At 62.6% G+C, this 27,464-nt stretch overlaps 1 protein-coding gene across 10 annotated transcripts; it reads left to right on the top strand.

Moving 5' to 3' along the window:
* The first annotated feature begins 247 nt into the window (after positions 1-247).
* On the top strand, positions 248-27,343 carry LOC308678354 (misshapen-like kinase 1). 10 transcript variants are annotated; one of them, XM_081345484.1, is made up of 34 exons: positions 248-406; positions 6,197-6,262; positions 8,035-8,091; positions 8,224-8,349; positions 8,449-8,559; positions 8,664-8,754; positions 9,613-9,743; positions 10,190-10,244; positions 10,339-10,417; positions 10,748-10,923; positions 11,019-11,088; positions 11,203-11,410; positions 11,534-11,650; positions 11,800-11,886; positions 11,984-12,166; positions 12,268-12,447; positions 12,789-13,058; positions 13,354-13,451; positions 13,816-13,950; positions 14,109-14,221; positions 14,452-14,540; positions 14,876-14,899; positions 15,259-15,440; positions 15,541-15,655; positions 16,004-16,147; positions 16,326-16,437; positions 16,742-16,900; positions 16,992-17,135; positions 17,256-17,390; positions 17,560-17,660; positions 17,763-17,912; positions 18,017-18,176; positions 25,761-25,900; positions 26,030-27,343. In XM_081345484.1, exons 1-34 carry the CDS (start codon positions 350-352, stop codon positions 26,111-26,113), a joined length of 4,149 nt encoding a protein of 1,382 aa, XP_081201610.1. In that variant the 5' UTR covers positions 248-349; the 3' UTR covers positions 26,114-27,343. The 10 variants fall into 10 exon arrangements, with proteins under 10 accessions (XP_081201610.1, XP_081201607.1, XP_081201613.1 ...); XM_081345481.1 differs by having other exon boundaries at positions 15,259-15,439; positions 15,534-15,655; XM_081345487.1 differs by having other exon boundaries at positions 12,849-13,058; positions 15,259-15,439; positions 15,534-15,655.
* Positions 27,344-27,464: the final 121 nt, after the last annotated feature.

The following is a 27,464-nucleotide window of genomic DNA, read 5'->3' on the forward strand; positions in this document are numbered from 1 at the left end:
GGGGAAATGTGGGCCGCCGCGCCTCTTCCCCCATGACCGTCTTCCGCCGGAAGTGCCCGAGAGCCGCTCCGTCCGCCGCCGCCGAGCGACCAGCGATTCCACGCACGCTCGCTCGCGCGCGATCCTCCTCGACCTCCCCCTCCCTGCAAGGGAGGGCGGAGCGCCGCCGCGGAGGCCCCGCCCCCAGGCCCCGCGCGTGCGCGGTGCGGCGGCCCGCTCCTCAGGGCGCCGCTGAGTCGGAGCGCGGCGGGCGGCGGGTGGCTCGGAGGGTCGCTGGCTGGACGGCGCGATGGGCCCGTAGCCGAGCGCGGGGAAGGAGGAGGAGGAGGAGGAGGAGGACGCCGCCGCCATGGCCGACCCGGCCCCCGCCCGCAGCCTCGACGACATCGACCTCTCCGCCCTCCGGGTGAGTGGGGCGCCCCCCGCCTCCCCCGCCCGCCCCCGAGGGGAGAGGCCCAGCCGGCCCGCCGCTCCCGGGACCCCGCAGCCCGGCCCGGCGGGGGTGGGGGGCTGGCCGGAGGAGACGCGGGGGGTCGGGCGGGGAGGGGGGCAGCCGTCGACCCCCCCCGCCCCGCTTGCTCCTCCGGCCGCCCCAGAGCGCCGCGCCCCGTCCCCGGGAGGAGCAGCGAGTAGCCGATCCCAGCCGGAGCGCCCCCCCCGCCCGGTTCAGGCTGGGAGAGGCCGGCTCGGCCCCCGGGCAGCCCCGGGCCCTTCCCTCCGGCCGCCTGCAGCGGGGGCTCCTGCCGGGCGGGCTTCCGCACCCGGGCAGAGCGGAGGCGAGCGGGAAGGCGGAGGCGAGCCTGGCGGGCGGCCTCTGCGGGGAGAGAGCGGGCTCCGGGCGTTCCGCCGCCACCCCCGCCGTGGGGGTCCTGCCCCGGGAGGGAGAGGCGCCCGGTGGAAAGGCGGCGGCGGGGCGGCGGGGCTGGGGGAGAGCCGGGCAGGTGTGGCGGCTGCACGCCCGGAGCCTGGGGGAAGGGAAGCGGCAGGGCCCCCGGCCTCCCCCAGGTGGGTGGCGGAGGGCAGAGGGGCCGGGCCTCCTCCTCCTCCTCCGGGGTGGGAAGAGAGGGTGCTTGGAGGCCCGGGGAGAGGGGCTCCTTTGGCTGTCCTTCCCTTGTGGGGCCCTGGTTGCCCGCCCGGAGAGGCCCTGCTGTGCCGGAGGGGAGAGAGAGAGGCCGTCAGGGCAAGCCTGAGGAGGCTTCGTGTGCCGGTCCGGGGTCAGGTTGTGGCTCTTCAGAGTAGGGAAAGGGGGGCTGTTCTGTTAACACCCCCCATCCCATCCCCCACCGTAGCGAGTTGGGTAGCCGAGCCCTACTTGGAACTGTTTGGCTTAGAAGGAGGTTGGGGGAGCCACGAGTATTGATCTGGGGGCCCTTGCCTTAGAGGTCCCAGAGCATTTACACACACACACACACACACACACACACACACACACTTGGGAGTGGGGCGTCCTTTAGGGCGACTGGCATCCCCGTGGGAGAGCCTTGCTCTGCTGTCGCAGGCCGAGAGGCCTGGTCTGCTGCCCTTTCTGACCCACCAGGTAGTCCAGGGCAGCCCCCACCCCTGGAGGAGGGGTGCCTACCTGGATCCCTGCTGTGGAGGGGCTGAGCTTCCCCTGTCCTCCCTCCCTCCCTCCCTCTGCCTCCCTCTCCCAAGGGGGCACCGGCACTTGTCTTGGGCTCCTGGCCTGATTAAATGGCCGCGGATGGAAATTTCCCAGCCTATTAATTAGGAACACTTGGGGGATGCAGATTTTGCGGTGCACCTGCTCTCTGATTGAAGCTGGGGGGGGAGGAGAGGGAGGCGCTTCTGCTTTGGGGGGGAGAGGAGCCGCTGTATCTTTCCAGCCCTGGCGTGGGGGCGGGCGGGCTGCTCCCTTCCCCTCCGCTGTGCTTTCTTGTCCCTCCTCGGTGGCTCAGGCTTTGGGAGGGCCCGGCTGCTCTCTTTTGCCCAGCCTCCCAGCCAGTCTGGAAAGGGATCTGGGTGCTGGGCTGGTTAGCGCCACCACCATGCCTGCTTGTTGCTAGGGAGAACTTGTTGACTGCAGCATGTTGGCCTTAATTGAATCACAATCCCCCCTTCCACGCTTGCCTACGCTGCGAGCGCCTCTCCCCTGGATCCGGCAGGCCCTGCCGCGTGCCCAGCCGTGCTGCCCAGGCGGCTGCCCTCCCGGAGGGCTCACCGCCAAGCCCAGAGCGGGGGAAGGGTGCCCCGCAGCCCGTGTCCTGCAGCCGGGAGGGGGAGGGGCTCTCCCACCGTGGGGACCAGGCTTCTCCGCTGGGCCACTTGGGGGGGGCACTCCTGCAGCAGGCCTTGGGAGAGCCCAGTGGTGCTCCGAGGGCCCCCGCCTTCTGCTGGGGCCCACCGGCCCGTCGGCAGCAGCAGGGGAGCCGGTCGGGGGCTCCGAGGCCCTCTGGGAAGCCCAGGGGCGCCTGCTCCCTCCGAGGCGGTTGCCAGAGGTGGGGCAGGCTGGCCGGCTGCCCGCTCAGCTGGCAGGAGGTGTGGAGGGTGGGGCAACTTTCTTTCTGGAGGGTGGACCTGCCCAGACCGGCTTTTCCGTCTGTCTCGGCCTGGTGGGTGAATAAGCACCTTGTGGGAGGAACTGTCTGCAGGGGGTGGGTGGGGAGGCAGTCCTGGGCCAGGCTACGAAGAGGCCCTCGAATCCCGGGGAACTGGCCCTCCCCTGCAGCAGGAGCCTGGTCCAGGGCCTTCGCTCTGGCTGAAGGCCCATTGACCAGGCCGCTGCTTTGTCCCCACAGAGCGTAGGAAGCCTCCCCTCCCTCCCTCGCAGCCTACTTGGTTAGAGCGTTTCCCTTCGCAGAGCCTTAAAAAGCCCTTTTTTGGTCCTTCTGAAATTGTTCGGGGGGGGGGGGGCGAACAGGAGGCCCCTGATACAGGCTGGACCCCAGCCTCCGGCCTTGCTCCCGGTGTATTTCTTCCTCCAACCTCTGACCTTGGCAGGACTTCGCCCCTGGTGTGTGGGAAGGCAAGACAGGCTACCCGATGCCTCTGGGCACTGCCAGCAGCAGGCCCAGAGCTTCCCAACCCACCCCGGATGGGTACAGCCACCCAACCCCCCCCCCATGCTTGGCAGGCCTTGCGCAGGTTAAAGGGGCCACGGTGGCCTGCTCAGCACTGTGGCCGCCAGCCGCAGGTGGTCGTTTGCACTGCGGCATCTGCGTGGCTGGGGAAGAAGGCCGGCCGGTGGGCCTGCCGCCCCCGTCTTGCCCAAGGGCTGGCCTGGCACCTCCTGGGGAGGCCGTTGGCCAGCAGCAGAACCTGTGGCTCCGCGTTGGGCAGGATGACATGCCCCAAGCCTCCCCCCTGCCCAGGCCTTGGGAAGGTCAGAGGAGGTCAGGGAAGAGGCAGTGGGGCATGCCAGGCGCGGAGCTGCCCCCCTCAGCCAGGGAGGAGAGGTGGGGCCTTAATTGCAGGGAGGGGGCGGGAGGGGGTCACTGGGAAAAGAGCCAGCATCTGGTTAGTTTTATGGCAGGGGGGGGGAAGACTGGGCTGAAATTCCTGAGGGTCCCAAAGGGGAAGTGGTGCTGGTGGGGCAGGGGGATGTAAACCCCTTCATCTCCCCCCCCCCCCGTCCTCCAGTCCAGCCTTCCTGATGGGAGGTGGAAGCTCTTGTGCCACGGCTGCTCCCCCCACCCCAAAATTTCCCTGCTGCAGCCCCCTGGCCATCCGGGGACAGGCAGTCCTGGCCCCGGTGCTGAGCTGAGCCAGAGCTGCCCCCCCCAAGAAGGCTGCCATGGAGATGGAGGCAGCCTCAGTGGGGGTGCAGGCAGGCAGGCTTCCTCCCCCGCCCGCACCATTTGCAGTCTCTCCGAAAAGGCAGGCGGCCTGCAGGGCCCCCGGCTGGGCCTTGGGGGAGCCCACCTCTGGGTGAGGAGTGGCAGCACAGCCCCTTCCCTTGAGGGGGCCTGGGGGTGGGAGCCTGGGAAGACGGCTCCCCGGTCCTTCCCTGCTCTGGACCCCGGGAGGGAGGAGGTGGCAGCCCGGAAGAGCCTGCCCAGGCTTGGCACGGCCGCCTGCCCTCCGCAGAACTGGGTAGGGATGGGGAGCCGGCCTTGCCCGCTCTCTGGACCAAAGGTTGCCTTCCACGCTGCAGGCGCCATTCCTCATCCCGGCATCTGCGGGGAAGGCCGAGGGGGTCCCTCTCTCGCACCCCCCCCAAGGCCTGGCATTGGGCCCCGCTTGGGGCTGACATGGAAGAAGGACGCAGCTTCCCTCCTCTGCTGTGGAAGACCTTCTTTGCATGCAAGTGGGGGGGGCTGCAAGAGGCCCAGATGGATCCCCGCCGTGGTGCAGGGGGGCCGCTGGTTCGGCTGACTGCAGGTGAACAGGCGTCTCTGACTGTCTCCGGCAGATTCCATCTCCCCCCCCCCGCCTTTGCCTGGCGTGGGCTGTGCTTGGGGAGGGGGGAGCCGTGGGGTGGGCAGCTGTTAGCAGAGGTCTTTCTGCTGACTCACAGCCGCCCCCAAACACCCCCCCCCCATGTGAGAGGGTTGAGCTGGCTCCCCATCCTCCACCTTTGAACGGATGCTGCAAGGGACTGACCCCCCCTTCCCTTCCCCCCACCCCCAAAGTAGCCTTCAGCTTCCCCCCCCCCGTTTGCTTGATCTTTCTTGCTCTTTCCCCTTTGGGGGGCTCAGGAGGGGAGGGGCCAGGGAACTGGGGTGTCAGAAAGCCTCTTTCTTCTCGGGGCCTGGGTCCCTATGCGGGGGGCTGGTGCCCAAGAGCAGCCACATGTCGAAGGAGCGAAAAGCAGCCCCCCAGGAGAGATGGGGCGCTGAGAGGGCTCTGCTGGCCTTGTGAGTTTAGGGTGCTTTGGCTGCTTTCTGGGATGGCACGCTGGCCGTTGCACCCCCCAAAAGTGCTTCCCGAGCGCTTTCCTGTCTTCGGAAGAGGGGGGCAGCCCCCATCATGCCTGTGTACTTGGGGGGAGGGTCCACAGGCTGGGATGGGGGAAGCAAGAAGAGAGGGGCCCTCTGGCCAAGGCTGGGGCTCCTGGGCTCAGCGCAGACCTGTGGGGCAGGAGCAGGCCCAGAGTCCACGGCCAGCAGCCACGGAATCCTCCGCTCGCTGTTGTGCCTCCCCTTCTCAACCGCTGCCCAGGCTACCTGCTCGGCTGTGATGCCCGGGCTTTGGGGTGCCCCCCCCAGGCGCAGGGCCCATGGGGCAGCACCACCCGCCTTCCTGGGCCGAGGGTCCTGGAGAGGAACGTGGTGGGGGCCGTTGCGGCCTTGGGCTTCTCTGGGCGATTCTGGGCCAGGTCCGGCCCACCTTTTCGGGGAGCCTCAGAGGAGCCCGGCCTGGATTCGCCCCGCCTGGCCCAGCCCAGCTCCTTCTTCCTGTGCAGGAGCTATTAATACCCGTCCTGGGGGATCTGGCCCACCAGCACAGGCGGCCGTTACCCTAGATTTTAGGCAGAGCTCCGCCAGGGACAAGCACGAAAGTGGGGCAGCTGGGGGGCTGGGGGAGGGGAAGCAGAGCCTGGAGGAAACGGGCCCGAGGTGCAGCAGGAGGCGAATTGGGGCCGGGGCTGAGCCCTGCTGGGCCCTCCCTGGTTGCCCTCGGGCAAGGGGCACTCTCCTCCGGGTGCCCAGGTGGGGCAGGAGAGGGAGACCCTGGCAAGAGGTGCCCTGGGCAGGATGGCTTTGGGGGCTGAGGCCAGGGCAGAGGGCGGCCTCCACTCTGGGGCAACCCGCATCTTTAGCACCAGGCTCCTGGCCTTTTCTGGCCAAGCCATCCTCTCTGCCCCCTGGCACTGCCCGCCCTGGCTCTCGCTCCACACAAGAGGCTGCCACGTGGATGGGGCTCCGCATGTAGCCTGGGGGGGCATGGGCAAGGGGGCACGGACTAGCTTCTTAGGCTTGGCGTAGGGAGCTCAGAGATTTCTTGTACCCCCCCGCACAGACACAAATCTGTTATGTTGGGATGCCACACTGGCATTTTATAGTGTGTGTGTGTTGGGGGGGGTGTCCCTGAGCACCGCTTTGCAGTTTCCTGAGCGGGGAGCTTCGGCAGAGCCAGACCGTCCCGTGGGGCTCAGCGGTGGTCCCTCCCCTGGCCCAGAGACAGGTCACCTGCGGCAGAGCCAGGCCCGCGTTGGCCGAGGCCTTGATGGGCAGGAGGTGCCCTTGGCCTCCGGGCAGCTGCCAGGGTCTCATCCGGCACCTTCTTCCCTCCGCAGGACCCTGCCGGCATATTTGAGCTGGTGGAAGTGGTTGGCAATGGGACCTACGGGCAGGTCTACAAGGTGAGTGACTGGGGGGGGGTGTTGGGGGGGTTAGCAGTTTTCTCAACTGGGACGTTTCATCGTCCTGATTATTAAAGGTCTGATGCAAATATTAATTCGTGCCCCACTTCCCTGCAGGGGGCAGGGACCCAGGTTTGAGAGAAACCCTCTTCTCTCCTTGGTGCCCCCTTGGGGGAAGGCTGGGTCTTTCAGGACCCCCGTGATGGGGGGACACCGGCAGGTCCCTCCCTTAGCTGCTCCTGGACCCTCGGAGGTTCTGGCAAGGAAGATGGAAGGGGGCCAGGCCGGCCTCGGCTTCCTTGTGCTCAGACGTCCCGCCCTGTGGGGAGGGGGGGCTCCCTGCTCGGAGGCTTTGCTGGCCCCCCTGCAGCTCTCGGGGGGGGGTGTCTTGGGACCTTTTCTCGTCTGTGGGTGCTGCCCATGGCCTTAACGGTGGGGGGAGGGGCTGCAGCCCTCCCTTCCCCCTTCCCTGGTGGGGCGGGGGCAGGGAGGAGGTGCACCAGATCGTTCTCTTCACACTTCAGGGGAGGGGGGGGGCTTTTCAGCACTGGTCCCCTTGAAAGGAAGCGGAAGGCGGTTGCCAAGCAACGGCTGCCCACGCCAGGCTACGTGGCAGAGAAGACAATGCCAACACACGGCTGAGGGCAGGGGGGCTCTGGAAAATCGCCCCGTGGCTCTCCTCCTCCTCCTCCTCCTCCTCCCACAGTGGGCCCAGCCGGTTGGGGTCTGAGCAGGACTGAGGCTGCTGCCCAGCGGTGCAGAGCTGGGGGGGGCGTCTCCCCCTTTCTGCAGCGATGGCTGCCCTTGCTGGGCAGCAGCTGAGTCCAGGGCAGCCTGGCTGCGAAGAGGGGTGCAGACGAGAGCCTGGGGGCTCAGACCCTCTTCCCCCCCACCCCCGTGAAGGGAGAGAAAAAAAGGCTGCGCTTGGCCTACCCTTGGTGCTCTCCCCACCCAGCATGCTGGGTCCCTCCCTCGGTCGTCTGAGCTTGACCCCCGGGGGCCAGCAGGAGTGCCCATGGAGGGGGGGGGCTTAAAAACAAACAGGAACCCGGGGGCATGTTTTGGAGTCCCACCCGCCAGCCTCCCTCCTTTCCTGTCCCAGTGCTGCTCCGGCCGATCTCTTCCACAGTGAAAGAGGCCAGGTGGGAAGCAGCTGTTTTCCCCCCCCCCGGCTGAATGACCCCCCCCCAGATGGCGATGGGCAGCCCTGGAAGGTGGCACGAGCGGGAGAGCCAGGCCGGGATGACTCCTGGGCTCCCTCTGCTGGCACCAGGAGCCCCCAAACAGAGGCCGGCTCTTCCCTCGCCAGCCCCATGTTGCCCAGAGCAGTTCCTGCTCCAAGAGCCCTTTGAGGGGAGGGGCCCTGAGGCAGGCCTGGGTGCTGGAAGCAGCACCCTCCGAAATCGAGCCGGCTCATCGGGTGCCGGGGGGGACACAGAGGCCCCCTCGGGAAGGAGGCAGCCGCACTTTTCCTAAGGCTTCTGGGCCAGCCCCAGACTTGACCTTGGCAGCGGAAGGGGGGCTGGGTGGGGCAGGGGGCCACCAGCCGTCTGAATACAATAGAGCTGGAAGGGAGCTTAGAGGTCTTCTAGTCCAGCCCCCGGCTCAAGCAGGAAGACCTACGCCATCCAAGACAAGGGACCGTCTGGCCTCTTAAAAACCCCCAGGGATGGAGTGCCCACGATTCCTGGTGGCAGGCAGTTCCATTGGTTAATTGTCCTCCCTGTCTGGAAGGGGCTGACCCCCTCTTCCCCTGCTTTCTCCTTTGCCAGGGCCGCCATGTCAAGACGGGGCAGTTGGCTGCCATCAAAGTCATGGATGTCACCGAGGTATGTCACCCTTCCCTCCCCCTGGGGCCAGAAGGCCGGGGGCTCCTGGCCGTGCGTCGGAGGGTGGCTGTGCACTTCTGTGGGGCAGGGGCAATGCCCCTCCCCCAACTTGGTCCCCCTCTCTCCAAAAAGGATGAAGAGGAGGAGATCAAGCAGGAGATCAACATGCTCAAGAAGTACTCCCATCACCGCAACATTGCCACCTACTACGGGGCCTTCGTCAAGAAGAGCCCCCCCGGGAATGACGACCAGCTCTGGGTGAGGCGGGAGGGGAGGGTCCCCAAGAGCAGCAGGCTGGCCGGCCGGCCGGGCTCCGACATTGCCCCCCTTGACCTCCCCTGCCCCCCTTTCCCCCAGCTGGTGATGGAGTTCTGCGGTGCCGGCTCCGTGACAGACCTGGTGAAGAACACTAAGGGCAACGCGCTGAAGGAAGACTGCATCGCTTACGTCTGCCGGGAGATCCTCCGGGTGAGGGTTCCTGCAGACGGGCGGGGGTCTCTGGCAGGCAGGGCCAGCCCTGCAGCCCCCTCCTCTGCGCAAGGCCTGACCTCCCGCCTCTTGCCCCCCACCAGGGACTGGCTCACCTCCACGCGCACAAGGTGATCCACCGGGACATCAAGGGGCAGAACGTGCTGCTCACGGAGAACGCGGAGGTGAAGCTGGGTAGGTGGGCTGCTGCTTTGCTTCGAGGGAGCTCTGGAGCAACAGGGAGGGAGGGCTGGGCGCGCCTGTGGGAAAGGGCTGCCTGACTGGGGCGTGCTCCCGGGAAGGCCTCTGCCCCAGGTAGGTCGCAGGTGCCTGTGTCTGTCTGTGTGTGTGTATTGCAACAGACCCCCTTCTCAAGGAGCAACTTGGTTTCCCAGACGTCCCTGGCAATGGGGGCTCCTGTGGCTATGCTGCAGAGGGTGTAAAGTAAAAAGCACAGGTGGGCCCGGAAACCCAGGTATTCCTCTGGCCTTTGGGGGCATTCTGTGCCATCCCCCCCCCCCTTTGACTTTCACACCTGCTGAAGCTTCCGGGGTTTTCCCCAAAGGAGCCCCACGTGGAACATAAAACCCAGACCTTCAGCAATTTCGGAATCCAAAAACTAACAGGGCCCCAATCCACTCCCTCCAACGAGAGATCCTAAATAAGTGCCAGAGCTGATGCCACTGGATTGGGCTGACTGGCCGCAAGGCTCTCCGTCCTGGGGCAGGTTCATCTCTGCTTGGCTCATCTGGCACCGTGTAGACGCCCTCCCCCTTCCAAGAAACCTCCCGGGACTGGCTCAGTGAATAAGAGGGGGGGAGGTCTCCTGCTCTGAAGCAGCAAGGGGTCTCCCTCAGCTGTGGGAGAAGCACTTGGCTCCCGGATCAAGCTGCTCCCCCCTCCTCACAGAGGTGCCGCAGGGGCCGGAATTCAGACAGGGGGGGCTGTGCACCGCTCTGGCTCCAGACGGCAGCCTGTGAATTGTAGTCGGGTCCTGTCACCCCAGAAATGGCACCTTGGATGAAGCTGCTCTCGTTCTCTCTGCTTCTGCAGTCGACTTTGGGGTCAGTGCCCAGTTGGACCGCACGGTGGGGCGTCGGAACACGTTCATCGGTACCCCTTACTGGATGGCACCGGAGGTGATCGCCTGTGATGAAAACCCTGATGCCACGTACGACTACAGAGTAGGTCTCGGGTGAAGCTGCCTGGGGGGTGGTCATCTTGTGTGTCAGAGCGGCCCGGGGGAGGAGTGAGACCTAGGAGGAGCTGGTGAGGGCAAAGGGGAGTGCGAGTGGGCAGGAGAGATGGCTGGCTGGGCCGTGAGTCGGCCACACACTTCCCTCCGTCAGAACTGCCATCCGAGGCTCGAGCTTTGCACGGCTGCAGGCTCATCGTTCCTTCCAGGGACCAGATCTCAAGGTCGAGGCCTGGGACTCGCCAGCCAGCCTGTCAACAATTTATTCAAAGATAATTGGACAATAAGGGACCAAGGGAGGAGAGGAACTGGACAGGGAATCCAGGAAAGTTTGGCGAGTGAATTTGCTTTATCGTAATCCACTTGGCTTTTAGTAAAGTGTACCTTTCACTACAAATGGAGTCTGACACCCACCCTCCCTCCCTTCCTCCGCAGAGCGACATCTGGTCCCTGGGGATCACTGCCATTGAGATGGCCGAAGGAGCCCCTCGTGAGTGTCTGGGGCAGCGTCCTGGGGCACTCGCTTCTCTAGGGAGGGCCCGTCAGCCCTGACGCTGCTCTGCTCACCTCTTCTCCTCTTGCAGCCTTGTGCGACATGCATCCCATGCGTGCGCTCTTCCTGATCCCGCGCAATCCCCCACCCAAGCTAAAGTCCAAGAAATGGTACGTGCTCCCCGTGGGCAGCGAAGAGGCAACGAGGGATGGCAGGGGGCAGGGGGGCAAGTCTTTCCTTCCTTCTGAAGGGATGGGGGAGCATGCCAGCCAAGGGGAGACCTCACCCGGGGCTGCTGCCATCACAGGATCTGGCCGAGGTCACCATGCCTGATGAAATCTTCCAGCAGGGCTGCCCCACACTGCCTGGCTCTGGGAGAACCCGAGCGGGGCTCGCGGGTGACCGGCATGCTAGCCTCCCTTCCCTGGGGCCTGCCCCTCGGGGCGTGGAGGGGGTGGGGAGCAGGGTAACCGCAGCCCCTTCCTCCTCCTCGGGGGCAGGTCCAAGAAGTTCATTGACTTCATTGACAACTGCCTGATCAAAGCCTACCCCAACCGGCCCCCCACGGAGCAGCTGCTCAAGTTCCCCTTCATCCGCGACCAGCCCACTGAGCGGCAGGTTCGCATCCAGCTCAAGGACCACATCGACCGCACCCGCAAGAAGAGGGGGGAGAAGGGTGAGTGGGGCGGGGGGCGCTAGCTCCGGGATGGGTGTTGTGGGGGATCTGGGTTCTGCCCTATACTGAGCTGCCTCTTGCTGTTCCCTCGGCAGACGAGACGGAGTACGAGTACAGCGGCAGTGAGGAAGAGGATGATGGGCGCGGTGAGGAAGGAGAGCCGAGGTACGGAGGGCAGAGAGGCGGGGTCTGCTCCTTCTGGCCCCCTCCGGGGAAGGAGTGCCAGGCTTGGCACTATGGCAGCTGACTGGCCCCCTCCTCCCTCTGCCCCCCCCCCAGCTCCATCATGAACGTCCCCGGGGAGTCCACCCTGCGGAGGGAGTTCCTCCGCCTGCAGCAGGAGAACAAGAGCAACTCGGAGGCCCTGAAGCTGCAGCAGCAGCTGGCCGCCCAGCACCGCGACTCCGAGGCCCACATCAAGCACCTGCTGCACCAGCGCCAGCGTCGCATCGAGGAGCAGAAGGAGGAGCGCCGGCGAGTTGAGGAGGTGGGCCAGGGGCTCGTGGCCTGGCAGTCTCCCCCAGCCCCTGCTCTCTCAGTGGTGGTGGCCAGCGCCCCCCTGGCCCTCCGTGCCCACTCAGCTGCCCGCTGCCCCTTTGTCTACCCACAGCAGCAGCGCCGAGAGCGGGAGCAGCGGAAGCTGCAGGGCAAGGAGCACCAGCGGCGCCTGGAGGACCTGCAAGTCATGCGCCGGGAAGAGGAGCGCCGGCAGGCCGAGCGGGAGCAGGTGGGGTGTCGGCGTTGGAGGGGGGACCACCGATGGGGCCTCCCTGCTTGAGGCGAGCTGGCAGGCCAGGTGCTGCTGCTCTTGGGAGGGGGTCCAGCTGCCCCTTCCTCACCGGCTGCTCCGCCCCCTCTTCCGCCTCCCCCCCCCAGGAGTACATTCGGCACAAGCTGGAGGAGGAGCAGAGGCAGCTGGAGATCCTGCAGCAGCAGCTCCTGCAGGAACAGGCCCTGCTGCTGGTAAGGCAGGTGGGGCCGGCTGGGGGGGGGTTGCCTGCTGGGCGGGGGCTGCCGCTTCTCCCCCCTTCCTGCCAGCCTCCCCTCTGCGCCCCTGCAGGAGTACAAGCGGAAGCAGCTGGAGGAGCAGCGGCAGTCGGAGCGGTTGCAGAGGCAGCTCCAGCAGGAGCACGCCTACCTCAAGTCCCTGCAGCAGCAGCAGCAGCAGCAGCAGCAGAAGCCTCTCTACCACCACAACCGCAGCAGCGCGGCCGCCCCCGAGAAGCCCCCCTGGGCCCGCGAGGTACCCCAGGAGCCCTTCCCCAAAGGGGCCTGCCCGGGCGGGTGGCAGGGAGGGGCCGAGGGTGGCAGAGGGGCAGTGGGCCAGCTCCGTGTCGCCCGCAGGTGGAAGAGCGCAGCTGCGTCAACAGGGAGAACTCGCCCTCGCTGGCTGCCAAGGCCAAGCTGGGGGGTGCCGGGCAAGACGCTGCAGCCCAACCCTGTGCCGAGTCGGGGTCCCTGGCCTCGTCCTCTCAGACGCCCCCCATGCAGCGCCCTGTCGAGCCCCAGGAGGGGCAGCACAAGGTGGGCGCCCTTCCCCCCTCTCCCCCCTCTGCTCCCGCCCTCTCCTCCTCCCCCATCCCAGCTGCTTCTTGCCATCGGCTGCTTCTCCCATCAGCTGCCCTCTGCCCCCCCTTCACCCCTGCCAGTGGCCGGAGCAGGAGGCTACGGACCCCCGTGTCCCTGGAGGAGAGCCGGGCGTTCGGCAGGGCCTTCCCAGGTGAAGGGCCCAAGGAGACTCCTCAGCCCCGAGAGAGGCTGGGGGGCTGAACCAAGGGAGGGGCTGGGGTGCCAGGCGTGCCCCCCTCCTCCCGGGAAGCAGGGCCCCCTCCGTGACCCCTTGCGCACGGCCTCTCCCTCCACAGAGCCACCTGGCCCATCGCGTCCCGCTCAAACCATACGCTGCCCCCGTCCCCCGCTCCCAGTCGCTACAGGACCAGCCCAGCAAGAACATGGCTGCCTTCCCTGTCCATGACTCCGCCTCCGCCTCCTCCTCCGCCCCGCCCCCTCCTCGCGGGGGCATGATCCGGCAGAACTCTGACCCCACTTCTGAGGGGCCTGCCCCACAGCCTTCCCGGCCGACTGCTGACCAGAGAGGACCTTGGGTCAAAATGGACCCCGATGGGCCCCCCCAGGTAATCCATTGGGGGGGAACGGGAGGAGGGGCGGCTGGCCCCAGTGCGTCCGGGTGGGCTGAGCCGGGCCGAGAGCGAGACAGCCCGCCATGGGTCACCCAGACCCCCCCCTCCTCTTCCTGGTGCCCGGCCGGGGTTTCCTCTGAGCCCTGGTTGTTGCAGCACGAAGGGGCAGGTGGAGAGAGGCAGGCCGTTTCCGTAAGGGGAGCGCTTTCCTGACGGTTCCCCTCAAATCCTTGGCCAAGGGGGGGGTGTTGGGCAGGGAACTCCTCACCCTCTCCTTCCCCCCCCTCAGGTGCCCCAGCGGACGTCCTCCATAGCAACCGCCCTCAACACTAGTGGAGTGACCAGTAGCAGCAGCAGCACGCGGCCGGTCCACGCTGTCCGAGCCAGGTGGGTCCTCCTACCTGGCAGCTGCCTATTTTGCGGAGTGGGAGAGGAGAGCGGAAGACCCTTGTTCTCCACTGTCTGTGCCGCTGCCTTGTTTGGAATCCTCCCTGCCAGCAAGCCTTGTGATGCCCACCCTGGACAGGATGTGGGAGGAAGTCTGGCGCCATACCGTGGCAGAACTGGGGCTCCTCGGTGGGAGGCGGCAGGTGACCCAGCTTCGGAGAAGGGAAAGCCCCCTAGGGGGTGGGGGGGCTGGAGGGCTGTGGGGCACAGGAGGCGCACCCTCAGTCCTGGCCGGGGAGGGGAGCCTCTGGATCCCGCCCCCCATCCTGGCAGTCCCGTGACGTGCTTGTGCTCCCCTCCACAGACCCCGTAGCAAGTCTGCGTGGCACATCCACATGCAGAGCCGGCTGGAGAAGGGGCCCCAGGGGGGGACCCCTTTGCCAGCCCCTCCTCTCCCCCCACTTGCTGGCCGGACCCCTTCCGGGCCAAACAGCAGTAGGTAATGGATCCACTGCTCCTGCCGGGGCTGCTGCTAGCCTTGCTGCTGTTTCTCCTGCCTGGGGGGGGGGCTTGGGTGACGCCGCTGCTTCTGCTGCCACTGCTGGGGGGTCGAGGGGGCGGGCAGTCTGAGCCCAGCGTCTCCCTCCTTCCCGGCAGCAACCCGGACCTCCGCAGGAGTGACCCCGGCTGGGAGCGCGGGGACAGCCTGCTGCAGTCGGGGGCTGCCAACCTGCCCCAGGCGGGCTCCCTGGAGCGCAACCGCGTGGCAGGTGAGGCGGGACTCGGGGTCTTTCGTGGAAGGGGGGGGATAGAGGTCTGCAGGAGCGATGGGCAATTCCTCCAGGCCTGCTTCCAGATGAGTCAGAACCCCATTTTGAGCTCTTGAAGCCTGCAGGGCTTCCCCCTTGGCGCTCCCTGGCCGGGAGGACGACCAAAGCGGGCAGCAAAGTTTCTGCTTGTGCCCAACTTGGCCTCCCTCCCCCCCCCGCCTCTCCTGCAGTTCCCCTGAAGCTGCAGGACTCCCCCGTCCTGTCCCAAGGCAGGAAGGCCAAGGCGGACGACCATCGCTCGCGGCCGGGGAGACCAGCCGTGAGTAGGAAGCCGTGAGGCTCGAGGGAGGCTCCTGCTGAAGTGCTGGGGCGGGGGGGGGGACAAGAAAGCCGGACAAGGCACTCCCGGCGGAGGGGGGGGCTGGGGCACCAGGGACCAGCATAGAGGAATTTGGGGGTTGGCCAAGCAGGGGTGGAAATGCAGGAGGAGGCTTTGGGGGGGGGAGAAGAGAGAGGAAGCCCCCCCACGTCTCTTGCCCCTGGTGCTGCAAAGGGAGGCAGCAGCCTTGGTTGCTGGCTGGGGGGAGGACGGGGGCCGAGGGGCAGCCTAACCTTTTCCTCCCCCTTTCTTTCTTTTTCCTTTGCACGACTCAGAGCTATAAGCGGGCAATTGGTGAGGTCAGTGCCACCCCACACACGCCCCCTGCCTTTCCTGCCCCTGGCAAACCTTCGGGGGCTGCGGGCACCTGCTGCCCCCCCTTTCTTTTTCCTATGTCGCTTCCAGCCTGGCCTGCCAGTCCCTGCGCTGAGCCCTTCGTATGGGGAAGGTGCCCGGGGGGGGGATCAGCCGTGCCCCCGTTCCTGTCAGCAACGTAGGGTGGTTGTGCCCTCGGGCTGCCCGCTCTGCTCCCCCAGCAAGGTTCTTGGCAGCCGGGTGGAGGTTCCTGGGGCAGGGGAGGAATTGCCCCCCCCCCACAGACCCCCAATGGTTTGGCGCTTTATCAATGTCTGGGCCCTCTTCGCTCCCCCCCCCGTAGAATTTCGTCCTGCTCAAGGAGCGCCCGGAGGAGGCGGCCCCCAAGCCGCTCAAGAAGGCCCTGGACTACTCATCCTCCAGCGAAGAGGTCGACTCCAGCGAGGAAGAGGAGGAGGAGGAAGAGGAGGAAGAGCCGGGCGAGGGGGAGCACTCGGAGCCTGGCACGAACACCCCCGGGGCCAGGTGAGGAGGCAGGGGGCCGCTCCACCTCTCTTCTGCCGCCCTCCCGGGGCACACGGCCTCCTCCGGCCCCTGACGCTCTGCCCGCTTCCTCCGGCTGCAGGGACGGCGACACGGACTCGGTGAGCACCATGGTGGTGCACGACGTGGAGGACCTGACGGGCGGCAGCGGGGGCTCCGAGAGCTCCTACGGCGAGGGCACCATGCTGGTGCAGCGGGTGAGCAGCCTCCCAGGGAGGGAATCTCACCAGCCTGGAGGTGCCGGCCCCCCACCGCCTCTTTTTCCCGCCTGGGCAGTGAGGGTGACTCTCGAAGCGGCGCCCTCTTCCCGGCCTTCAGCTGCAGCTCTCGCCCTTTCATCTCATGTCGCTGGGCAGCAGCACATACACACACACACACACACACACATACACACACACCGTTTCCTACAGACAAGCAAGGCTTCTTCCCCTTCTTGAAACCCAGTTTCCCCTTACGGGGGTCCGGTGGGCTGCAGTGTAAGCGGAGGGAGGGGCTACCCGTCTTTGGCCTGACCCGGCCTTCAGCCCTCTGTTTGCCCCCTCCAGACCCCCGAGGAGGAGCGTGGCCTCCTGCACAGTGACAGCAACGGCTACACCAACTTGCCTGACGTGGTTCAGCCCAGCCACTCTCCCACGGAAGCCAAAAGCAGCAACGGTTCCTCCTCTCCCACCAAGGAGGTGGCCTCTGACGTGAGTGTGGGGGGGTCCCCGGGGGTGGGAAGGAGGCCCTGGGGCAGAGCCAGGGTTCACCTGCCAGGGCATTGGCCGCTCGCTTGGGCGAGACTCTGCAGGGCATGGGAACTGCTCTGCCCTCCAGGAACAGCCCCGGGCTGACCTTCCTCTTCCCCCCTCCCTCTGCTGCCTGCAGTACCAGTCGCGGGGGCTGGTCAAGGCTCCGGGCAAGAGCTCCTTCACCATGTTTGTGGATCTGGGCATCTATCAAAGCTCCCCTGGGGGAGGAGACACCATCCCCATCACGGGTGAGTGGGGGGGGCTTGTTTGGCAGGAGGAGAGGGGCGCCCACGTGGCCAGGCTGGACCGCAGTTTCAGAGCCAGGCCCGGCCTTGGTGCCAAGGGGGCCAGGCTGCCCAGGGACTCTTGCCGGGCCTGCCGGTGGGTGAACGCTGCGAGAGGCCCAAGGCTCCCCCGGAGGCAGTTTCCTCCCCCCCCCCCGTCTCTGTCCGGCTGAAGGGGCGTCCCGGCCACGGGTGAGGTTTCCAGGGCCGTCTGCCCTCTGGCTCCCTGCACCCGCTGACCCTCCCCCTTGGCCTCCCCGCCTGGCAGCCTTTGACCCTGGGCGGCTGGAGCAGCTGCAGCTGGAGGCCAGGAAGGGCTCCGTGGTCAACGTGAACCCCGCCAACACGCGGCCCCACAGCGACGCCCCAGAGATCCGCAAGTACAAGAAGCGCTTCGGCTCGGAGATCCTCTGCGCAGCCCTCTGGGGTGAGAGAACTGGAAGGGGAGGTGGGAAAGGAGGGCCCTGGGTGGCAGGACGCCGCTTCTCACCCCCCGCTTTCCCCACACACATACACAGGGGTCAACCTGCTGGTGGGCACTGAGAACGGGCTGATGCTGCTGGACCGCAGCGGGCAGGGCAAGGTCTACGGCCTCATCAACCGCCGGCGCTTCCAGCAGATGGATGTCCTGGAGGGTCTGAACCTGCTGACCACCATCTCAGGTTAGGGGCTGCCGGGCGCCGGAGGTGGGGGACCCCGAGGCCGGCCCCTCCCCTTGGGCCCTGTGCTCCCTCCTAGCCTGCCTTGTGGCAACTCTGTGACCCCCTGCCCTGCATTTGCAGGAAAGAGGAACAAGCTGCGGGTCTATTACCTCTCCTGGCTGCGCAACAAGATCTTGCACAACGATCCAGAAGTGGAGAAGAAGCAGGGCTGGACCACCGTGGGGGACCTGGAGGGCTGCCTCCACTACCGCGTGGGTGAGCAGGGGCCGGGCGGCGGGAGGACCCAAGGGGGGGCGCCAGGGAGTCCTCTGGCCTCCCCTGAGCAACGGGAGTTCCCCAGGGAGGTGGGGCTGGGGGGGCAGCGCTGCTGCCCTCCTGGGGTCTCTGAGGACCTGGCCCTGATGGGGGTCCCTGTCGCCCACAGTGAAGTACGAGCGGATCAAGTTCCTGGTGATCGCGCTGAAGAGCTCAGTGGAGGTCTACGCCTGGGCCCCCAAGCCCTACCACAAGTTCATGGCCTTCAAGGTACGGGGTGACGGACAGAGGGGCTGTGGGGTGGGGTGGGGTCCTCTGCCTGCCCCCACCCCCTGGAGGTGGTGGTAATTTCACTCCCTTCCCCCCCTGCAGTCCTTTGCCGACCTGCCGCACCGGCCGCTGCTGGTGGAGCTGACGGTGGAGGAAGGGCAGCGCCTAAAGGTCATCTACGGCTCGTGTGCCGGTTTCCACGCCATTGATGTGGACTCCGGAAACAACTACGACATCTACATCCCGGTCCATGTGAGTGGGGGAGGGAGCCTATCTGGAGCCCATCTTCCCCCCCCCCTGATGCTGACCTGCCCGGGGCCTGGTGGGGCTGACCGCCGCTCCTTCTGGGCCCCCAGATCCAGTCACAGATCACCCCACACGCCATTGTCTTCCTGCCCAACACGGACGGGATGGAGATGCTGCTCTGCTACGAGGACGAGGGCGTCTACGTCAACACCTACGGGCGCATCATCAAGGACGTGGTCCTGCAGTGGGGGGAGATGCCCACCTCCGTCGGTGAGTCTGGGGGGGGGTTTCTCAGCCCCAAGGCAGCCGTCCAGAAGCCCTTGGACGCCGGGGGGGGTTTGCCTGCATCAGAGCCCAGAGCGGGAGGATGGTGACGCAGAAAAGCCCAGCACAAATGCCCTGGATGCCTTTGGACACCAGGGCCCCCCAGGCCGCCCACCCCAGCCCGGGAAGTTTGTTAAAATGCAGGCAGACCTCGCTTTACGGCCGTTCGCTCAGTGACTGGAGTGGCGACAGGGCTGAATGGACGGTGGTCCCTGGAGGGGCACAGGATCGTGATCGGGGTGTTTGGCACAAAAGGGCTTTTTTTGCCCCTCCTTCCCCCCCCTTTCTGACCCACTCTGCATCCCCCCCCCCGGCAGCAGCCATTTAACCCCATCACCCCATTGCAGAGTTCTTCGGTCCCGTTGGCTCTCCAGATTCCCCCCAAATGCAGCCCCATTGATTACTTGCCCCCCTCGGCTGACTCTGTGAGATGAACTCAAGAGAGATCGATGGATCGTTAAGGTGCTTCCAAGTAAAAGAGGCAGGATGCAGAGATGCAATCATTATGAAGCTTTATTCATCGATAGATTATATAGAAAGAGCTATATGGCATGGAGGCATCCATGCTTGTATGATAGAGAGAGAATGCATGCAAGAGATAAAGAAAAGACGAACAAAGAGCAGCCCCTGAGCAGAGGTATTTATGGGGGGTCTCAGCCCCTCCCTAACCATAAAATACTCTCGCCAATGGGGCTGCAGGGGCCGGGGACCCCTGACCCACCAGTGGGAGCAAAGAAGCCTCTTTGCCCCCATCTGATGACCTATTTGGGGAACTGCCATGGGCTGGCACAAAAACATCTAACAATTCCCCTTCTTGCCAGCCAATGACAGGGACCAGTGAGTGTATGTGAGGGGGCGAGCAGGTGTCATAGACATGCATATACACATTCAGAAGACCAAACACAAACGCTTACACAGAAGGTTGTGCCGATCAATGGGAACAGGTTTGGTGAACAGATCAGCTATCTGGTCAGTTGTGTTACAATGCTCAACACGTATAAAACCCTCTTTGGCAAGCTGCCTGACATTTTTATAGCGTATGTCTATGTGGTGGGACCTAGAGCCCACTGCATATGCCCCCGAGATTGCAATTGCAGCCGTATTATCCTCTTGAATTTGGATGGGCAGAGGAGGAGATGCCCAGATGCTCGTTATCAGATCATTGAACCAAATCAAATCATTGGCCGTGTCTGACAGGCTGGCATATTCAGCCTCGGCCGTGGAGCAAGAAACAAATTTTTGCTGCCTAACATGCCAATGGACAGGGCAGCCATTTAGCAATATGAGGAAACCAAAGGTGCTCCGTCTACTTTTGGTGTCGCCAGCCCAGTCTGCGTCTGAGTAAGCGGAGAGCTGGGCCGTCTTCTCTCGTTCCAGCACAAGGAGAGCATCGGTCGTGCCCCTGAGGTACCTAAGTACCCTCTTAACAGCAGTCCAGTGGAATTCCTTTGGGTGTTCCACATGCCTGGACAATAGATTCACAGCTAAAGCTATGTCAGGCCTGCTCCAATTGCTGATATATAGCAAGGAGCCAATCACAGATCTGTAAAGCTTATTATCTGTGAACTCAGGACCATCCTTGTGAGTGTGATTGTAGTAGTCACTTTGCATCGGGCTATGCGTTGGATTAGATTCTGCCATTTTGCATTTGGCCAATAACTCCTCTATCTTTTCTTTCTGAGATAGAGCGAACGCCCCCTTAGTGGCCAAGATGTGCACACCCAAGTACTTGTCAACCCGCCCCAAAGATTTCAGAGTAAACTTTTCTTCCAGGGCCTTGGCAAATTCATCACACCCTTCCTTGTCAGGCCCTACATATAGTAGGTCGTCCACATAAACTAACACCCGTTCTGTGGTACCCTTGGAGTTGCGTGTGAAAACACATTCATCTGCATGCGATGCAGTGAAACCAACTCGTTCTAAACTTTTTCTAAGGCAGTCATACCATAGTTTCCCCGACTGCTTGAGGCCATATAACCCTTTGTGGAGCAACCATGTATTTCCCCCTTCTTGCTGGTAGCCAGGAGGGGCCCTCACGTAGATCTGCCGGTCCAAGTTGACGTGGAGGTAAGCCGTCTGGATGTCGAATTGGAAGACTTCCTCCCCCAGAGCGGCTGCAGTCACGAGGGCGGTCTTGACGCTCTCTGCCCGGACAGTTGGAGAGTAGGTCTCCCCATAGTCCTCCATGTAGCGTTGGGCAAATCCCTGAGCTACCAAACGGGCCTTATACAGGTAGAGGCCATTGGCAAGTGGTTTTGCCTTGTAAACCCACCTTGTGCCAATGACTTTCCTCTCCTTTGGAGGTTGCTGGGGGGTGAAGACCTTGAGTTGTTTCAGGCTCTGCATTTCCTTCTCCATCGCGAGCTGCCATTTCTCCTGTTCTTCGATGGGTAGCTCCTGGATGTCAGAGAAAGATTTTGGGGTGACCACAATGCTGTTGACAGACGCGATGTGCCCAATGTCAATTCTCTTTGGCGGGATCCCTTTGTTGGACCGCTTTGATCTCCTGACCTTCTGCCACTCACCGCCCTTTTCTTCCGCGGGTTTCTGAGGTGTCGCTGGGGAACTGGACGGCTCATCCTCCCCATCTGAACCAGGTGGGATGACATCTTTGTCTTGTTCCACACTTTTGTCGGTGGCAGGGTATGTGGACGTCTCAGGTGATGTCGTAGTCGGTGTGCCCTTGCTGGGACGGTTGATATATGGGCTCAGATCATTGGAGTGAATCTAGGCCCAATTGGAGTCCTCTTCGAAGGAGGCAGATTGGGAAGTCACAATCCTGCCCCCTTCTCCCAGAAAACGGTAGGCCTTGGAGCCAGGAGCGTAGCCCAAGAGCCTCAGTCTCTGGGAGACAGATCTCCCCTTCTTCCGCAGCTGCTTGGGGATGTGGACCCATGCGTAGGACCCAAACACACGTAAATGTCCCAGATTTGGTTTCCTACCGTGAACTAGGAAATATGGGGTCTGGTTCACAACACTGCTCCAGGTGCGGTTTAAGGTGTAATTGGCGTATTTCACCGCCTCTGCCCAGTATGATTCTGCGACCCCAGCGTCTGCAATCAGACTACGCATCATAGTTTGTAGGATTCCATTTCTTTTCTCTGCCACGCCATTTTGAGCTGGAGTGAAAGGCGCGGTAAGAAAATGGCGGATGCCCTTACGCCTTACCCAGTCCTGGAATTTTCGGGACATGAACTCAGCCCCGCGGTCGCTCTGCAGTTGTGCGATCATGGTCTTACACTGGGTCTCTACAAAGTTGTAGAGTGATTTTATGGCGTCAAAGGCTTCGGATTTTTCTGTGAGGATATACACGTGGCCGTACCGTGAAAAATCAACGGCAGTGAGAAAATACTGACTTTTCCTAGGGATGGTGTGAAAGGCCCAACCAAATCAACATGTACTAGTTGGTACGGGTATTGGGCCTTACGCAGTGACACCCTAGGGGTGGGCGCAGCCTTCCTCTTTGACCTCTTACAGATGGCACAGTCCAGGAACACCTCACAATCTTTGAGCTGGACTCCCTCAGCAAACTCTCCCATCTTTTTAACCACAGGGAAGCTCGCATGACCTAATCTTCGGTGTAAGAGATGGGCACTTATCATGGAGTGGCTTCCCCACTGACACCCTCTTGGCATTGGTTGCCTTGAGCGGTGCTTCAGGTGACAGCTGAGGTTCGGATTTTTCATCCACACCACCTTTGGAAATCCCTGGGGCTGGCTGAGTGGGCTTTCTATCATTCTGTGCGCAGGCCCCTTCTGAAGTGGTTGGGTTCTCAGGGGAGAAGTATGGCAAACCATTTATGATGGCAATACTTCCAATGACCCTCTGGTTCCGGGTGACATGACCTCCCCCTTTGCGAAATAAAACTTCCACCCTGTCATCGTCACATAATTTGATAATGCTTAATAGGTTGTTGGCAATGGAGGGAGCATGTAATACCCCTTCAACATTTCCAAGCCTGGGTACAGAAACAGTGCCCTCCCCAACAACCAAAGCCTTATCACCGTTTGCCACCTTGACAGATGAGTTAATTTTCTTTAACTTTTTAAAACCTTGTTTCATGTTGGTAATGTGAGATTTATTTATTTATTTTATTTTAATTCCATTTATATCCCGCCCTTCTCCGAAGACTCAGGGCGGCTTACAAGCTTAGCAGTAGCCTTCATTCTATGTATATGCCTGCTTATTAGGGCTTTCACCCCCCCCAAGCGGCATTATTACAAAGTCAACTTAATTGCCCCCAACAATCTGGGTCCTCATTTTACCTACCTCGGAAGGATGGGAGGCTGAGTCAACCTTGAGCCTGGTGGGATGCGAACCTGCACTAATTGCAGGCAGCTGGTGTTACTTAAGGAGGCATGTTTCATCTGTGGCTCTGAGGGGCACCTCAAGAAGGACTGCCCCCATTATCAACAAGGCCCCAAGCATGGTCCCAATCAAGGAAGGGGCAAGGGACAAGGAAGGGGGTGTGGCGGGGGCAAAAATACTGCCAAAGGCAATATGAAGCTCCAGAGTCCAGTAACCATAAGTCAGTGGGGCTATCAGCCTTTGTGGTGGGGGTGAGAGTACAAGTAGACACAAAATTGCCTTTGGCAGTATTTTTGCCCCCGCCACGCCCCCTTCCTTGTCCCTTGCCCCTTCCTTGATTGGGACCACACTTGGGGCCTTGTTGATAATGGGGGCAGTCCTTCTTGAGGTGCCCCTCAGAGCCACAGATGAAACACTTGAGTAGAGCATTAACCTGCTCTGAGTTGCGGTGTCGTCTGCTGGCTGGCTGGGTGGTGACTCTGGTGTATTCTCCTGCATCTCTTCGTCTTCTATCTTCCTCAATGAGTCTGCCTTCGAGGTAGGACAGAGTCATGGCTTCATTCCTGGCCCCCTCCAGTGAAATAATAAAATTGCTCCAATTTTTGTCCAGGGAAGCCAGAATGACAGTTACCATGTTCTCCTCAGGTACACGGTAGTTTCTGGACATCAGTTCTGCCCTGAGCGATTTTAATTTTCCGAGATGTTCTTCCATGCTGGCCCCAAACCTGAGTCTTGTGTTGTAAAACTCAGTTGTGAGTCTAGTGAGGGAACCAATGCTGTTGCTGTTGAATAAATTGTATAATAGCCGCCAAACTGCGCTAGCTGTGAGCCCATCTGGAATGCTAGGGAACAAGTTGTCATCCAGTGAGCTCAACAGAGTGGTGTAAGCTTGTCTGTGACGCCACTCTTCTCGGGATCCCCACGGGAGAGGTGGTGGATTCAGAACCATCTCAAGAGTCCCATCCTTTAATAGACATACCTGCACATTTCTATTCCAACTGTGGTAGTTCTCCCCCCCATGTTTGAGCTTTTCAAAGTCATGTGGTAGGGGAGACGCAGGTACAAATGAATTCTTGTTTGTTCTTTCTTGGTTTGAAAACATCTGAGAGCTTTCCATTGAGATGAAAGGTAAAGGGACCCCTCTAGTGGTCGTTGGTGGTATTTTTCTCTGATTTTCGGATGGCCCCGTCTGGGCATGTCTGGAAATCATGTGATCCGGGGGTGGGCGTTGCCCAAGATTGCCAGCCGGCATTTGGGTTTGAAATAAAAGCTCTGGAGATTCTTCCTGGAGCCCCCCCCCCAGCACTGGATTGCAAGATGGGGCAGGGATGCCCCAGAGATGCTGTGGATTGCCTTGAGAAGCCCATCGCTGGTCCTGAAAACCTTGGGGATGGCTAAAGCCGATGCTGGAGGAGGGGGCCAACCCCCCCCCCCGAAGGCCATCTGGTAAGGAGAGCATCTGGGTGGCGAAAGGAAAGTTGGGGGCCCCGGGGAGAGGGTCGGGGGCCTTGGAGGGTAACGAGGGAGGCTGGCTACCCCCGATGTTGGAGCTGCTGTCTTTTTGGCTTCCAGGGCCGTAACCAGGACCTGGATGGCTGCTTCAAGCCCTGCTGTATCAGCCTCGGCTGGACAGGCTTTACTGCCATCATAGGTCTTGAGGGTTTCTGGTGGGGAGGACCCAGGGGTTTGCATGTTGCTACGGCTGGATGCCACGGATTGCTGGGCCTCCAGGCTTAGTTGAGGCCTATCTTTATTAGAACATGTGGGGGTTACTGGGGGCCGCCATCTTGTTTCCGGTATCAGGCCATGTGGTCTTCCTGGGGGCCGCCATCTTGCTTCCGGTTGCCCCAGGAAGCTGTAGGTCACAGTTTGGTGGGAAATTTCGCGCCGAAAGCTCTGGGGTCCCGGGGTCACTCAGGGTGGCGGGCGCCATGTTGGGGGGCCTCATGGATGGAGGACTTACCCGGCGTTCAGAGTCCCTCTGCGCTGGGGTCCCCCGTGGAGAGGCTTGTGGCGTCTTTTGTACTGCAAGGAATTTTAGGAGCAGCTCCTTGCATTCCTGTGTAGTCATTTGGTCCACGCGGTGCCTGTGTTGGGCCCGGACCGCTTCTGCTGCATCTGGACAGTCTTGGGCGGACTGTACACCTTCCATGCTTCCCTCTGTGGCGTGCAGTTGTAGGGAGACTTGTAAAGGTGTTCCTGGCGTTGAGCTTGCGTCAGGGGCTGGAAGCAGAGCTGCTGATCTTGATTGAAGACTTCTGGTCACAATCGGAGATCTCCTGTCATCCGTTTCAGTTTCAAATCTAGGCATCTTACTGCTATCTGCAAGCTTGAAAGCGTTGCCTTAAGCCATCCTCTCTGCTACCAACTTGTGAGATGAACTCACGAGAGATCGATGGATCGTTAAGGTGCTTCCAAGTAAAAGAGGCAGGATGCAGAGATGCAATCATTATGAAGCTTTATTCATCGATAGATTATATAGAAAGAGCTATATGGCATGGAGGCATCCATGCTTGTATGATAGAGAAAGAATGCATGCAAGAGAGAAAGAAAAGACGAACGAAGAGCAGCCCCTGAGCAGAGGTATTTATGGGGGGTCTCAGCCCCTCCCTAACCATAAAATACTCTCGCCAATGGGGCTGCAGGGGCCGGGGACCCCTGACCCACCAGTGGGAGCAAAGAAGCCTCTTTGCCCCCATCTGATGACCTATTTGGGGAACTGCCATGGGCTGGCACAAAAACATCTAACAGACTCTCCACCTGGCCACACGGTGGGAATTTCTTACAAGATTTATTACGTTTAATCCATCCTCCCTCTGTGGGCTGCTTACCTGAGACCCCCTCCTCTGAGACGGGTTTTAACGTTTTGGGGTCTCCTTCCGGTTCAGGGCCCGGCAGGAAATCTTTCTTGCTAACCGGGATGCTTTTGCCCAAAGTCCGCACCTCCCTTCCCAAGGCTGGGGAAGCCCCCCTCCCCCAGCCTCAGCAGGGAGCCTTACCCCCCCCCCTCGGTCAGGACTGCCTTCTGCCTGCCAGAGGTTGAAGAGCCCCCCCTCCTCTGGGGCAGGGCCTGGGGAGGGCACAGGGAGGCCTGCGTCTTTTCGGGGGGGGGTCCAGTTTCTTTGCTTTGGCCAGGGATTCAAGCCACAGAGTCCGAGCCGGAGGGGAGTTGCTCAGCAAGGAGCCCCCCACCCACCTCCGGCCCTCTCCCCTTCCCCCCAGCGTACATCTGCTCCAATCAGATCATGGGCTGGGGCGAGAAGGCCATCGAAATCCGCTCGGTGGAGACGGGGCACCTGGATGGCGTCTTCATGCACAAGCGGGCCCAGCGGCTGAAGTTCCTGTGCGAGCGCAATGACAAGGTGGGTCCCTCTGGGCGCCCAGCCGGGCTGGAGGGGGGTGGCAAAGCCTGACGCCGGGTGGGGGTGGGGAAGGGGCTCTTGCTGGCCCTCCCCCGACCCACCTTCTGCCCCCCCATTCCCCCCCTGCAGGTGTTCTTCGCCTCGGTGCGCTCCGGGGGCAGCAGCCAGGTCTACTTCATGACCCTGAACAGGAACTGCATCATGAACTGGTGAAGCGGCTGCTGGTCCTGCTCCGGGCGGAGGGTCCCCAGCCGGCCCAGAGAGTCTTGGGGGGGGGGGCAGCTGGTGGTCTGGGGGGACAGGCCTTCTGGGGAGGGGGGAGGCTCCTATGAGCCCCCCAGGGCAAGCCAGGCCAGGTAGGCTAGCTCTCCCCTCTCTCGCAAGGGGCTACAACAGGATCCTTGGGTCTGGGGGCACAGGCCTCCCCCCCCTCCTTTCAAGCACCAGATCCATCATCAGGGCCAGTCTCCCCTTTGGCCCCCCTTTGGCCCCAGGGGCCCTGCCTCCCTTTCCTCCCCCCAAGGCCACCCACACATTCCGTGGCAGCAGCGCATGGGGAAGGCGGGGAGGGGAGGGGGCTCAGTCAGAGCCCCTCCCTGTGATCCCAGCCCCCCAACCTGCTGTCTTGAACCGCAGGAAGAACACCCCTCTTCCCAGCTGCTGGGGGGTGGAGGATGATGATGATGATGATGGAACAAATGACACACCACACACACACACACCCCTTACACTCAGCCTTCTGGCCCTCTTCTGTCCTCCCCCCCCCCTTGTGATCTGGACACCACAGTATCCCCCCCATGCCCCCCCTGCTCCTCTTCGCTTTCTGGAGTCCTTGAGGGGGGAGACTGGCTGCTCTCTGGGAGGGGGTTCCCCCTCCTCTCCCCCCCCCCCCGCTGGCCCCCAGCTTTGGGCTTCACCTGGATGTATATCTAGAATTCTCTCTCCCACCAACCAAGAGGGGAGCTGTGTATATTTTGCTTTAATTATTCTTTTGTAATGGCAATTTAAGTAATTAACTAATGAAGCACTTTAATGGCCCAGCTCACCAGGTTGGGCAGGGGGCACTGGCAGAGGCCTGGGCTGCCTCCCCCGCGCCTTTCCCCCTTCTCCCCCCCTCCAGGGTGGGGCCTCTGCCGGCTCCAGGAGTGGGGGGGGGCTTTCCTCCTTCCCCAGGCAGAGGCACAGTCTGCTTTTGTCCCCCTGCCCTCGCCCCTCCCCCCTCCATCTTGGCTAGGCTTGGGATGCTTCCACAGGGCTTACTCTGGTGACCGCCGGGGCAGACGCAGGCCAGGACGTGGCTCCTGTTTGCAACTTGATTTTCTCGTCCAGTTTGCTTGCATTTGTATATAATCCCCTCCCCGACTTCTCTGTGGAAAAGGGAGCTCCCCCCCCCATCAGTGGTGGCCTTCGCATTTCATCTCTTGATAAAGAACCAAAATCCTCCCTCCGGCCTCTGCCTCTTTCTGTGCTGCGGGGAGGGGAAGAGGGGAGGGGAGGCGCTGGGCCAGGGTCCGTGGGGCAAGGCGAGGGGTCTCCGCAGGGCTGGAGCTGGAGGGGGGGCTGC

Source organism: Vipera berus (assembly GCF_964194415.1).
Source record: "Vipera berus genome assembly, chromosome: Z".
In the NCBI taxonomy this organism is placed as follows: Eukaryota; Metazoa; Chordata; class Lepidosauria; order Squamata; family Viperidae; genus Vipera; species Vipera berus.

Excerpts from the sequence above, each read along its gene's own strand:
- LOC308678354 (XM_081345481.1), top strand. The coding sequence starts at position 350 with ATGGCCGACCCGGCCCCCGCCCGCAGCCTCGACGACATCGACCTCTCC. Across the intron at positions 8,350-8,448 it reads GGAATGACGACCAGCTCTGG|CTGGTGATGGAGTTCTGCGG; the intron begins GTGAGGCGGGAG and ends CCTTTCCCCCAG. Across the intron at positions 14,541-14,875 it reads CGCGGCCGGGGAGACCAGCC|AGCTATAAGCGGGCAATTGG; the intron begins GTGAGTAGGAAG and ends TGCACGACTCAG.